This window comes from Rhizophagus irregularis, chromosome 12, assembly GCF_026210795.1.
Source record: "Rhizophagus irregularis chromosome 12, complete sequence".
Taxonomy (NCBI): Eukaryota; Fungi; Glomeromycota; class Glomeromycetes; order Glomerales; family Glomeraceae; genus Rhizophagus; species Rhizophagus irregularis.
In genome coordinates, this window is record NC_089440.1 from 350,695 (window position 1) to 365,599 (window position 14,905).

Consider the following 14,905-nt stretch of genomic DNA (forward strand, 5'->3'; position numbering starts at 1 on the left):
AGCGAAGGTGGACTGTATTAAGAATTATTATTTATATAGAAAATCCGTACCTGAGCTTTTCTTTACTATAGCAAATTATTCACTATATAAAAATTCACTATAGCGAGGGTGAACTGTATGTTTACATTTTCACACATGACAGTTTGAACTCATTAAATTTATCCTATTATACTAATATGGTTATCCCTTTTCTATTGCAATTATCTGCAGAAACCTTTCTATTGCTATTTCGTATAAGTTCCATGTGTCTATATGATTCATCAACTATGTAAATTTCAAGAAACTTCTCTAGCTAAACTAATAAAGCAATTTCCTAAGGTTATAAATATTAAACTGATACTTATAATTGAATACTTATGAGTCAAAAGTAATAATAATACTAAAAGTGGTTAATTAATTAAGTAACTAATAAAACTAAAATATATTTATAAGAAATATTTCATATATATTGTAATAAACTCAGCCATAATCATAGGATTTCTGCGTACTACATCATGTGACTTGTTCGATCTCTAGTGGAAAAGAAATATTATACTGCTAAAAAATACAGCCATAAAAAAGGAGTAAGATAATGATTTGTATTTCGAGTTGCGCAAATGCATTTTTTGAAACTTAACCTCATGATTAACCGGTTCTAACCTTTTGTAGCAATTTAACAATTTGGATTTTATTAAAACAATTGATCAGAAATTTATGTAAAATATACTTCATTCGCACTCATTACTAAGTAGTTATAAAAATCACTTTTAGTTATGCTTATTAATATTATTAAGGATTTTTCAATATCCGTATAAACAGTTTATAAATAATACAATCAAATTTAACTTACAAATGATATTTTGTGAACTCCACTTGCTCTATACTGTTTATCCATCAAAAAATTTTAAATGATAAATAGAATGTACAATAAACATCATTTTTATCTTTTCTCATAGAATCCTTCTTTGTGTAAATGATTACTCCATTATACTTTATTATTTTAATTTTATCGAATAAAAATATCAGAGTATGATGTGATTATGTTAATTTTTTGAAACATTAAGACACTACGGAAAGAATAGCTGCAATTAGGGTTGACCGGTCATGACTCATCATGATCGTGACCGACATCAGTCAAGACTTCTATCTTATAATTTTAGAATTTATAATGACACAATGCAACGTTAATTCCATTGAGAAATTTATTGACGTTTTTCAAAACATACAGTATTGTTAGATTGTTACAAAAAAGTTCTTGAAAGTTAAAATTGATTCTTATTTATTCAGATACTATATTTATTTAAACAAATCAATAAACGAATTTAAACATAATTTAGATATTTTAGTTATTAAATTGATAGTTATCTTTAAATAACTTGAAAAACCTCATAATCTTCTACATTAAAAACATCATAATTTAATCCACCAATTTTAAAACTTTTTGGCATATCAATTTTAGGATAAGAACATGAATTATAACTTTTCCAGTTACCATCATTATCTTGAAATAAGTCATGACCACTGCCAAATGCTGGTCCATAATTTTGACAACAATATAAAGCATAATCATAATCTGCGTTAACATGACCCACTTTTCCACTATTAAGATCATTTCTATTTTTAAATGAAAATAAAAAACTATCTTTTGTTTGCTTCCATTTATTACTTGAATCCCATTGAAGTGGATTATAACCTCCCAATATTTGTTCCGAATTTTGAACTTTTACTACAACTATAGTAGCACCTTTATTATCACATTTAGTATGAAATGCTGCAGCTGTATTACCATCCCTACTAGCACGATAAAGTAAATTAAAATTATAAGGAATATTACATTCATTATAAGGAGGTTCATTTTTCTTTTCAATCCAACTAGATAAAATAGTAAAATGAATACTATTAATGATAATTGAATTATATTTTGGATATCTAAGAGGTCGTGTATCAATATCTAATTTCTTATTTGAATTCATATGAAATGCAAGTAAATTATCAATCATATCTTCAGATACTAATGCTTTAAAAGGATATACTTTAAAAAAAAAATCTTCCGAAGTTATATTATAAAATCTAATCAAAGGAATAAATCTGTGAAGAGTTCTTTCCATAATCATGATTTCTTCTTTATTCAATTTCTTAATATCTTTTTGAATAGAAGGATGTTGAGAAAAACTCCATTTAATCAAGTTATCCCAAATAACAACTTCATCGGAAAAGAAATAATCCCGTTCTAAAAGTGATTCTAATAAAGGTACTTTTAAATTGATAAATTTATCAGAATTAAATAATACATCTGGTTTTTCACAAATTTTATAAAGACAATAATTCCATAAATCTGTGAAATTCTCATATTGATAAGCAGTTAAAACAATTTCTATAGAATTTTGTTGTAAAAAGTCATATTGGTAATTAATTAAATAATCTTGAATAGATTGAATTAATGTTTGAACATTAAGTTCATCTACTGCTATCAAAAGGTTTAGAATTTCTTGTCCTTGTAATTTCGTCAAATCGATCTTACCACAATAAATAAATCTAAAATATATATTAAAATAATTAATGAAATTATTGATATATTTGATAATATACTGTATATTTAAATTTTAAATAATTTAAATTTTTTATTACCTTAAAATAATATTTAATATTTGAGGGGAAATATTAGGTTTATTAAGTACAAATTTTCCATCTTTTTTATTCGCCCATTTATTAGAGAATGCTGCATAAAAGTATTGAGATCTAATACATAAAATAAGTGAGTGCGCATGAATTTCAACTTCATCTTCACCAGCGTAAATAATAACATCATATCCTTTATCAATTTCAAGTAATTTTTCATAATCATTCATAAGCTCTTGAGAATATTCGTAAGACATTTTTAACAAAGAAAATAAAGACAATAAGAAACCATTTTTTTTTATGCAAAAGGTAAATAAATAAATCATATGGTTACACCATATCAGGAGTGGAAAAATCTTGTATTAAAACAGGCTTGATCAACCTACAGTATCACAAGCCACTAATTTATTGTTTATCTGAAAATTTAATAATCAATTATACAAAAATGTAAATTCCGAATATTTTATCAAGTAAGACATTTTTTTTTATTTTATTTATTTAAATACATAATCCGTCGTCTATTTAAAAATATTTAATTTAGTCCTATATCACGTGATGCGGCTAATCTTTTTTTGCTTTATACGTAGATTTTGCAGTATATACGCAGGCCCCATGTAGAGGTCAAGTGATCTAAGAAAATTTTACTATTAACTGTTCGCATGTTTTTCAGAGCCGAAATTATTCTAATGTCAGTCAGTTACTAAAATAGGTAATAAAATTTTGACTGAAATTATTTAAAAGCATCTAAAAAAGGAAAGATCTACCCGATTTACGGAATATCAATCAATGTATTGTTTTAACTTTCTTCGTTTATAAAGGTGTACTATTTTATTTAAGAGTACCATAAGCTTAGTTTTATATAAATTTTGCCGCAATTATCATTCAAATACAGTAATTAGATTTATTCTTCCAAGTATTAAAAAGATATTACTTTTGTGTGGGATTCGTTTGTAGATAGTTTGTTATGATGAAAAAGAGAAAGAAATATTGAAGACTAAAATCTAAAATAAAAATATCTTTAAATAAAAGCAGGAAATTTTTTTTAAATGTATCTCAATATGGAATTTTGTAATTATTTGTTTTATCATAATCTTCCGCATTAAAAATATTATAGAATCAAATTTATTAGACTTAGTACTTTACTGGTATACCAATTTTAGGATAAGAAAATCAAATATTAGCAAATATTATATGTTGAATATTTTTTTATGTATAACCATTGGTGTGAATTTGAGAATATTCAGATATATTACAAGAATAACAAATGAAAGTAAAGCAATTTTAGAATTTAATTCGTAAATGGGTGCTACAAATACAGTGGTGAGCAAAATTATTTGGAAAATTTTAAAGTGAATTTACTCAATAACCAGTGATTATATTTGCAAATAGTTTGATTTATTTAAACGTACTTTCTCCCTAATAATTTCTCAAAACTTAATTTTATTGATTTGATCAAATCACTTATACTATTTTTGGAAATAAATTTTAATTACATGACGTTCAATGACTTATATAAATTGTTTTTGATTTATCTCAAATACTAGATTAGTTTAATAAGATGAAGAGGCTTTTACATAAACACAAAAACACATTGGGTTAAACGTTATTGTAATGTTTATTCGTTTTAAATATGCTTAGTAGTATAATAAATAATAAATGAACGGTATAATATATCGTAATATAGAAAATATTCATAAACATATTTTATGAAAAAAAAAGCTCTAATAAATAAGATCTCTAAAATCTCAATGAATATGTACTATCAAACTGACTTCAGTAAATTTATGATTTATGTAAGAATAATTTAAAAAAGTTGTTATGCCAACTTAATTACTAACAACTTGAAAAACTTCATAATCATCCATATTAAAAACTTTCAATGGTATACCTACGTCAGGATAAGAAAAGTTTTCGTGGCAATACCAGACACCATTATAATAACCTAGATCACTACCACGTCCAAATACTGGGCCATTTAATGAACAACAATATATAGAATGACTATCACTGTTACAATAACCCACCCTTGCATTTTGAAGATCATCTCTATTTGCAAATGAAAATACAAAGCTATCGTTAGTGAACTTTCTTGCACCACTTATATCCCAACTTAGTGGACTATATCCTCCAACTATTTGATTTGAATTTGCGATTTTTACTATAACTAAAGTAGCACCTTTATTATCACATTTATTATGAAATACTGCAGCTGTATTACTATCCCTGCTGGCTCTATATAAAAGATTAAACCTATAAGGAATGTATCCATAGAATTTATCTTTCCTATAAATCCAATTTGCAAAAACTGCAATGTGATTTTGGTCAATTATAACAGAATCAATGTTACTTCTAGGAGGTCGCCTATCATTATTGAATTGCTGATTTCTAGTCATGTTAAATTGAACCAAACTATTAACTAAATTATTTGGCATTATTTCTCTAAATGGATATACATTATTAGTAAAATTTTCTGGAGAAATATGACAAAATCTTATCAATGGAATAAATCTATGAATAGTTCTCTCCATATTTTCCATATTTGTTTTTTTATCATTTTTCCATTGTGCGGGATCGGGAACTTGTGAAATATTAAGATCATGTTGAGCCCACCTAATTAAATTATCCCATATAACAATTTCATCTAGCGGTAAATCGTCCCTGTTTAATATTAACTCCAATAAAGATGCACTTAAACTGTTGAATTTACTAAGTAATATTTGAGTATCTTCACAAATTTTCTTGATGCAAATATTCTGTAAAACTACAAAAGCATTATTTTGATGAATCTTTTCAAGAATTTCAATAGAATTTTGTTGTACATAATTATCTTTATTTTTAATCATATATTCCTGAATATAGTCGATTAATCTTTGAATATTAATCTCATTTACTGCTATCAAAAGATTTAAAATATCAGATCCAGCTAATTGATCCAAATCAATCTTTCCGCAATAAATAAATCTGAAATTTTAACAAGAAAATTATTAGCATTTTTTAAAATTGTATGATATCCATGTACAAGTAATTTTTACTATACCTTAAAATCATATTAAATAATTGAGGGGTAATATTAGGTAAATTAAAAATAATTTTTCCATTCCTACTATCAAACGATCCATTAGAGAATTCTGTACGAAAATATTGAGACCTTGTACGTAATACAAATGAGTGTGCATAAATTTCTCCATTTTTATTACCAGCATAAATAATAACATCATAATCTACTATATTAGTATTAGTAAGTAAACTCTCATAATCATTGGCAACATCTTGAGGACATTCGAAAGGCATTTTTTAACAAAAGTTTGAACTAAATTGTTTCGTACGGGATAAAGAATGATATGGATACTTAGTATTTACACAAATTAACATTTATATATTTGTGTCAGTTACACCACATTTTTTAGTCATTATAGCATTGCATGGTGTACAATCATATGAAATTACGAATTTTGATGAAATGTTGATCCTTTAATAAATAAAATCACGAGTTTTTAAGTAACTTGTTTGTCGATCATGCTTATCAGGATTCGAATAATTTATAACTTCACAAGTAATTCCTCAAATAGGTTATGCCTTACGGTGTCCGGTCCGATGATCCTTCTGAGTCCAGTCATGTCAATTTTTAACACGGTTATGTGAATTTGGGTCCGATCATCGGTTGGGTCCGATCGATTATAAAGCTTGATCTACACGATTTTTTTTTTTTGCTATTCGCTTTATAATGAGAGTTAAAAAAAATTATTTTTACTAAATTAAATATTTAATGGGATAATGGTTGTAGCAGATTTTGCAATAAGCTAATGTAAAATGTATTCGTATAAATTGCTAGGACCCTCTTGTTTCAATAAAATTAAGATTCAAACATTGTTACTTTTAATTTTTGCATTTTATTGTATAAAATATTTATTTAAATCTACAACTAATTATTAAAAAATAAAATGTAGATGGTCATATAAATTTAGTAACCTAGTTCGGTCCGAACGATCAAAATCACAGGACTCAGAAAAGTTAACTCAGTCCGATGGTAGCAAAGTCCAATTAAAGTTTAAATATCTGCATCACAATTCACATGACTACGCTAAAAATTAACATAACTGGACTCAGAAAGATCATCGAACCGGACTCAGTAAAGATATACTCCAAGTAAATCATTGATAATTTCATAGATTTTTGCCACGTGCAGTACTTTTGTCATATCGAAATTATTGTTGATTTTTACTTAAACCAAAAAAAATCAAGACCAATCAAATGCTTTATAAAATTATATAATTTTAATCTAATAATTAAATATAAATGAAAATGCACGAGAATCACACCTTTAGTTGAACCTAAAAGTTTTGCGACTCAATAAAAAAGAGTTTTGCCCATCACCAGTAGCGTGACATATTAGAGTGACAAATACGATTTTGCCTACTACTAAAAAATCCTCCGTTCATTGTGATGAAAAAGTAATATAAATGATTTTACTATTTTAATTCAGGAGATATTTTCAAGTCCGGGTCAAACACATGCCCTTTGATTTACTACCTAAAGTTACAAAATTTCAAAATTATAATAGCAATTATAATAATTAATTTTTCGTAAAATTAAATTAAGCAATGCAAGCGATGTATTCTCTAAACATTTACTTATTGATCATTCTTATATAAGCATGCAGTTCAAATTATGGATGTTTGTCAGTATCTAAAAATTTAACGTGTCGAATATTATAAAATCATTATTGACGATTGTATTCATCCAACTCGTCCTGTATATTTGTTTATTGATTTATCCCTTTATAGAAGTATTTTTATATAACCTTTTTAGTATGCTGTGATTTTTATTACTTAAAATTCTACAGAAATTATTTTGTAAATCAACATTATTCTTATAATTTTATATACTTTAGATAGGTCAATTTCCAAAAATATTTAAACCTATTTAATAAAATTTAAAAGTTAGCATTAAATAATGAAAAAACATCTGTGACGCCACTCTATACCATCGAAGTATCTTATAATTCCTTACTGTATATATTCTTTTTATCAAACAATTATAAAAATATAAACATATTTACGATTGAATTAATTAATAAATTTACAGGTACAAATCAAAATAAAATTTTAATAACATCAGGAAATTTTTTTATATGTAAAAAATATGCAATATTTTGTGCATGAAAAAACTGATTTGCACACCCTGAAAATGCACATTAGTTGCCTATTTAATATATATAATGTATTTTCCATACAATATATTGTAAAAAAATTTGTTAATTTTTATATAAATTTGTACAAAGAATTATACATATAATATTGTTAGTTATATTGCATAAATTTCGAGAAATTTAACTATTTGTGCAATATTGAATACCCTGAAAATTTGTGATGAATGGTATCAACAAATTTAACGTTCCCAAAATTTTTTAGAAAGTTTATAACTACATGATTGCCTATTCTTTAAATTCTAACAACCTGAAAAACTTCATAATTCTCTACATTAAAAATATTATAATATGATCCATAACCTTTTGGTATATTAATATTAGAATAAGGGTGTGTAAGATAGCTTTTCCAATCTCCATCACTATCTTGAAATAGGTCAAACCTACCACTACTGCCAAATGCTGGCCCATAAATTTGATAACATTGTATAAAAGAATCATTTGCGTTATTACGACCTACTGTTGCACTGTTAAGGTTATTTCTATTTTTAAATGAAAACAAAAAACTCTCTCTTGTATGCTTCTCTGTATTACTTGAATCCCATTGAAGCGGATTATAACCTCCTAGTATTTGTTCCGAATTTGGAATTTTTAATATAACAATAGTAGCTCCTTTATTATCACACTTATCATGAAAGGCATCAGGTGTATTGCCATCCCTATTAGAACGATAAAGTAAATTAAATTTATAAGGAATATTTCTTTCATTATAATAAGAAGCATCGTTCATTTCAATCCAACTAGAGAAAATGGCAAAATGTTGAAGCTCTACTATGACAGAATTATTTGCAAGTTTCCTAGGAGGTCGTCTATCATTATTAAATTGCTGATTTTGAGTCATGTGAAATTGAACCATACTATTAACTAAATTATTTGGCATTATTTCTCTAAATGGGTATACTCTAGTAGCAAAATTTTCTGGAGAAATATGACAAAATCTTACCAATGGAACAAATCTATGAATAGTTCTCTCCATATTTGTGATTTCGTCATTATTCCATTGTGTAGGATCTTGTGGAATGCTAGGATGTTGAGCCAAACACCACCTAATTAAATTATCCCAGACAACAATTTCATCGAGCGGTAAATCGTCTCTGTTAAATATTAACTCCAATAAAGATGCATTTAAACTGGTAAAATCATTTGAATTAAGTAATCTTTCAGGATTTACACAAATTTTTCTGATACAAATATTTTGTAAATCTATAAAAGCATTATTTTGATAAATCTTCTCAAGAATTTCAATAAAATTTTGTTGTAAATAATAACCTCTATTTTCAATCAGATATCCCTGGATATAGTCGATTAATCTTTGAATATTAATCTCATCCGCTGCCATCAAAAGATTTAAAACATCAGATTCATCTAATTGATCCAAATTAATCTTTCCGCAATAAATAAATCTGAAATTTTAACAAGAAAATTATTAGCATTTTTTAAAATTGTATGATATTCATGTACAAGTAATTTTTAATATACCTTAAAATCATATTAAATAATTGAGAGGTAATATTAGGTAAATTAAAAATAAATTTTCCATTCCTCCTATCAAACGATCCATTAGAAAATTCTGTACGAAAATATTGAGACCTAGTGCGTAATACGAGTGAGTGCGCATAAATTTCTCTATTGTTATTACCAGCATAGATAATAACATCATATTCTACTATATTAGTATTAGTAAGTAAACTCTCATAATCATTGGCAACATCTTGAGGGCATTCGAAAGGCATTTTTTAACAAAGTTTGAATTAACTTATATATATTGGTAACCGTTGTTTCGCACGGATTAAAGAATATGTGGCAATATTGATATTTACACAATTAATGCATGTTTATATATGTTGTATCAGTTACACCACAGCGATCTTTCAATGATGTACAATCAACAAATTGTTTGATCAATGAAATCACGTTTGTAAATGATCATCCAGTTAATATTTACATATATAATTTGAATAATGAGATTAGACTACGGCAAATTTCGGCAAAGTTTTTGCCGAGAATCTTGCCGAGTTATCGGCAAAATGATAACATGATCCTCCTTCTAACAATACTTACGAAAAACATCGTGGTTTTAGTTAACACATTTAAGGCAGGAAGACGCTGAAGAGTTATTTTTATTATATTTTTATTTTTTATAGAGGTATAATGAATTCCTTTAATGTAAAAATTGTTGATACAACTTTAATAGTATTGTTTTAAAGTTTAAACTTATATTATATAATTTCAATCAATTCAATAAAGAACTACGAATTTAATAATTTATGGGCTACCACTTTAACAACTTTATTCAATACCCTATATTTAATCAATATACTGTAAAATAGTTCCTGGATTGATAATATTATCTCTTTTATTAATATAATAAATATTATTTAATATCCATATCCTATAATTGTTTAAAATTTTAATTACTAAATTGTATATTTTTTAATAATTTGGAAAACTTCATAATCTTCTAAATATAAAGTATCACAAACACCAAACTTAATATTTTATGGTGCATCAAAATTAAGATAAGAGTATGAACCATAACTTTTCCAGACAACATCATTACCTTGAAATAAATAACAAACATATCCAAATCCTGGTCCAAAAATATATAGTCTATTATGATAATCTTCATTGATATGATCTACTTTTGCGGTTCGAAAGTTATTTCTATCCCTAAATGAAAATAAAAAACTATTTCTTGTAGATTTTCATGTATTGCTTGAATCCCACATAGTTGGATTGTCCTCCTAATATTTGTTCCGAATGTGGAATTTTTATTATAATATAGTAGCTCCTTTAATATCACATTTAGCACAAAAGTCTGCAGGTGTATTACCATCTCTGCTAGCACAGAAATCATAAAGAATATTGCGCATTCATTATAAGGAGCCTTTTCAATCCAGCTTGATAAAAGAGTTATTAATGATAATTGAATTATATTTTGGATATCTAAAAGGTATATCAATATTTAATTTCTTATATGAATTCATATGAAATACAAGTAAATTATCAATCATATCTCCAGGAAATAGTTCTTTTCATAATTATGATTTCTTCTTTATTCCATTTCTAAACATTTTTCTGAATAGAAGAATAGAAGGAATAATTCCATAAACTTCTTCATATAGATGTACCTGAATATATTGAATTAATGGTTGAACATTAAGTTCATCTACCGTTATTAGTTTCCGGACCTTTTAATTTTATAAACAAACATAAATACTTTTAATATTTGAGGAGAAATATATTGGTATAAATTTCCATCTATTTATTCGCTCATTCATTAGAGAATGTCGCACAAAAGTATTGAGACCTAATATATAAATAAGCAAGTGAATGTGCACGAATTTCAACTTCATCTTCACAAACGTAAATAATCATTAAGAATCTCTTGTGCTCTTGTGAAGTATATTCGAAAAGATTAGTACATAAATAAATTACATGGTTACACTATTAGGTATACATGATTCAATTGATTCATGACAAGGAATTATGAAGATTTCCGATTTTTCTGATATTTTCGCTATTAACTATATATACATTCATAACACTTTGTCGTCATATTAATTTTTACACGTAGAATATAAAATACATGTCATGACCTTTTAATTAATAAATCCTGATTAAAATTATTAATTATAAATGCGAATTTTTCTTAAAGTTTATTTGAAGTTTAAAAAAATAATTGTAACTTGTAAGTTTAAATAATAGTATCCTTTCTTTATTAACATAAAAGCTTATCTATCCATTAAATTCAAATTGTGACTGATTAAAATTAAATGAATGAAATAAATAAATTTAAATATCTATTATAAGTATATTAGAATATGTTTCTATTAATTCAATTTACTTTAATATCACAAATATTAAACTTATTCACAGTACATAAAGGTATAATATAAAAAAAATTGGGACTACGTATATTTTTTGCCATATTGACGATCATAATATGGAATGCTATATTCTTAACATTAAATTATATATGTTACTTTAGCAAATTTTGAGTTTTATTCTACGTAATGTTTCGGGCGAAACTGTTTTGCGATTGGTGAAACGTTTTGCACATTTTGAGTTTCAGTTTCGGCTATTCCTAAACTGGCGAAGTGCTCGAAACTTGAGTTATCACATGCATGTTTTTTACAGTCGGTTTCATAATATACGAGACACCATCATTTTTACGAGAAACTCGATATCAGCTGTAATTTTCATCCAAAATCCAGTTGTTGACTACAATTATTTGATATACGCCAATATACTATTCAAAAAAAAAAAATAATAATTACTGGAGATCTTGGAACCATACGATTTATATTTTATAGCCAATTAAAAATTTAACGTTACTTTTTTTAAGTTTAGCCAGGTTTTGGAAATTTCGCCACGCTTAGTAGTTTCGGTAGTTTCGGAATTTTGCACATTTAGTTTCGCAACTGAAAGTTTGCCAGATATTAAATTTAGGTTTCGCCTGAAACACTATTTTGCATGCCCAATTATTCATGCATTATTTTATTTTATTTCTATCCTGTTCAAGTAATAATTTCCTTCATGATTTATTCGTTTCCTTTCTTAATTTGGGTTTCATTTTCATTAATTACGCCAAATACTTAAATAATGTTAATCATATGCGTCTTAACTAACTAAATAAGTAAGCAAATATTAATTAATTGCATCATCATTATCCGTTATGTATTTGTTCTATTATAATAAAAGTTAGTAATTAACTTATTTTTTTATTTGAATATATTCATTATCGCAAATTCATACATCGAGATTTTCATAGCGGAAATATATTACTTATGTAATATGGTTCAATATAAAATTGGGAATCTAGGATTATCACATTCTATAACTAAATCATCAAATAATGAAATATATGGCGTTATACCTTATATTGCACAGAAATATTTAAAGGATCTGCAGTTTCTAAAGAAGCTTATATTTATAGTCTTGGCATGATCATGTGAAAACTTACAACAAGTTGTAAATAAACCTTTTGCTAATGTTGATTTTATAAAATTCTTGATGGAGAACGTCCCAAAATTACAGAAGATACTCCAGAATATTATAAAGTTGTTGGATCCTGATCCGAAAAAAAGACCTCTTATAATATTTACTACTTTAATTCTTAAAAATTGGTCCCATGAAGATAAATGCATAGCAAAATTTAAACAATCTGAGAAAAAAAGAAGGAAACTGTTAGAATCAAAGAAGATTGGCCCTGAATTTGCTGAAAAATGTCACTCGGAGGCAATTTATATAAGTAGACCGTTAAGTGCTTTAATTTCTAAATTATCCACAAATTTATATTCAACGATTTCATTTGACAATATAAAACAAGGTATCACTGACTATAAAAAAATTGGCCGTAATTAAAAATATTATATGCAGTAATCTTTAAAATGCATGTTATTTTCTTTAGATCGCAATTATAATTATGTTACTAAAGAAAAAGAGTTTGATATAGACATTAAAAGGTTTTGAAATTATATTTTTTAAATGATTACTAAACTATCACATGTACTAATTGATTGATATTAATTTGTAAATTTAGTTCATCATCATAAAATTCAACAATTAAAAATTCAAAAAAGCGAAACGATAAAGAATTAAATTTTGAAACCCAAGACAATCATAGTTGGCTTGATAATGTTTATTTTATTTTATTTTTTATGTTAATATTGTTTTAATCAAATTCAAAATATTTAATTAGGAAAACGTATTAAAATTAGTTTAAACCAACTATAGACTTGAGATTTTTCATAAAGGCTAAATATTCGTTATATGATAGAAAGAACTTTTTTTTAAGTACACATAGAAAAGCCTCCCATAATTTTATATGCTAATGACAATAAGTAACCCATCGGTATATAATGAACCCATCAACTGAGCTTAAATATTAATTGGCTTGATTTTTCTAATCAGCCGAATGAGCCGATTTGATTATATTAATTTTTTTACGTATTTATAATAAATATCCCTTATTTTTGTTTTAAAGAAACATAATTTGCTTTAAATGAATTATATAATCTAAATTATATGAGCAAAAAAAAATGGTTATTCCAATATAAATTGAATTATTACCAACCGTATAGCGGTAAGACGAAATATAGCGGTAAGACGAAAAGTAGTATAGTAGTATAGTATGATGCTAAAATTGATAGTATAGAATTTATTAAACAAATACATTCTTAGAATGGGAAAGAATGCATACGTAACAGATAGAATATTTACCACCTGATGACAACTGGGGATTGTACTGCTTTCATTACGCAGTAATCATTGTAATTTTATCATTTTTTCGACTTAGCCTCTTTTAAAATGATTTTTATATTTCGTTTCGATCCTCTCAAAAGATTTTTCTTTAGTAAAAAATGATGCGGTTGATTTTAGCATTATTATTCAAATAACTATTCGGTAATTTCACGTGCTCGATCTTCATGTTTTACAATATCGTGACACAACGTTTTATTAATTTAAAGGATCAACATTTTACCGAAATTCCGTAAAGTCATACAACATTTTTTTTCACTTCATTCGTAAAAAAAAATGAATTCTCAAGACATCGCTAATGACTACTACTATGAAAGATTATTTGAAACTGAAGAAGATTATGATGTTATTATTTATGCTGGTGGTGAAGATAGAAATGGAGAAATTCATGCACATTCATTTGTATTACGTGCAAGGTCACAATATTTTCAGACAGAATTCTCTAATAGATCGTTTGTGAGGAGGGATGGAAGATTTATTTTTAACATACCTAATATTTCCCATCAATCACTTAATAAGATTATAAGGTAGCGTATAAGTTATATTAAGATTCATGAGAATAATCTTAAACATCTTTGAGAAATTCTAATAATTTTTTTTTTCTAAAATTTTAAAAGATTTATTTATTGCGGAAGGACTAATTTGGAGGAATTACAAGGGTCTGATATTTTAAGACTTTTGATAGCAGTAGGAAGGTTCAATATTCAACCTTTAATTAACTACATTCAGGAATATTTGATTAAAAACAGAAATGAATATATTCAACAAAATTCAATTGAAATTCTTGAAAAGGTCTATCGAAATAATGCTTTTGAAAATTTACAGAATTTTTGCATC

General features: G+C 26.0%; 2 protein-coding genes across 2 annotated transcripts; one reads left to right on the forward strand and one right to left on the reverse strand.

Moving 5' to 3' along the window:
* Positions 1–1,346: 1,346 nt before the first annotated feature.
* OCT59_003678 (uncharacterized protein) lies at positions 1,347–1,656 on the reverse strand (the record flags this gene model as incomplete). The annotated part of the gene is made up of 2 exons (XM_066147804.1): positions 1,347–1,578; positions 1,646–1,656. The coding sequence occupies 2 exons, from the start codon at positions 1,654–1,656 to the stop codon at positions 1,347–1,349; spliced, it is 243 nt and encodes an 80-aa protein (XP_065996473.1).
* An 11,164-nt stretch (positions 1,657–12,820) lies between these two features.
* Positions 12,821–13,362, forward strand: OCT59_003679 (uncharacterized protein; the record flags this gene model as incomplete). Its single annotated transcript, XM_025325054.2, has 3 exons — positions 12,821–13,136; positions 13,218–13,272; positions 13,350–13,362. The coding sequence occupies 3 exons, from the start codon at positions 12,821–12,823 to the stop codon at positions 13,360–13,362; spliced, it is 384 nt and encodes a 127-aa protein (XP_025183104.2).
* Between the last annotated feature and the right edge of the window lie 1,543 nt (positions 13,363–14,905).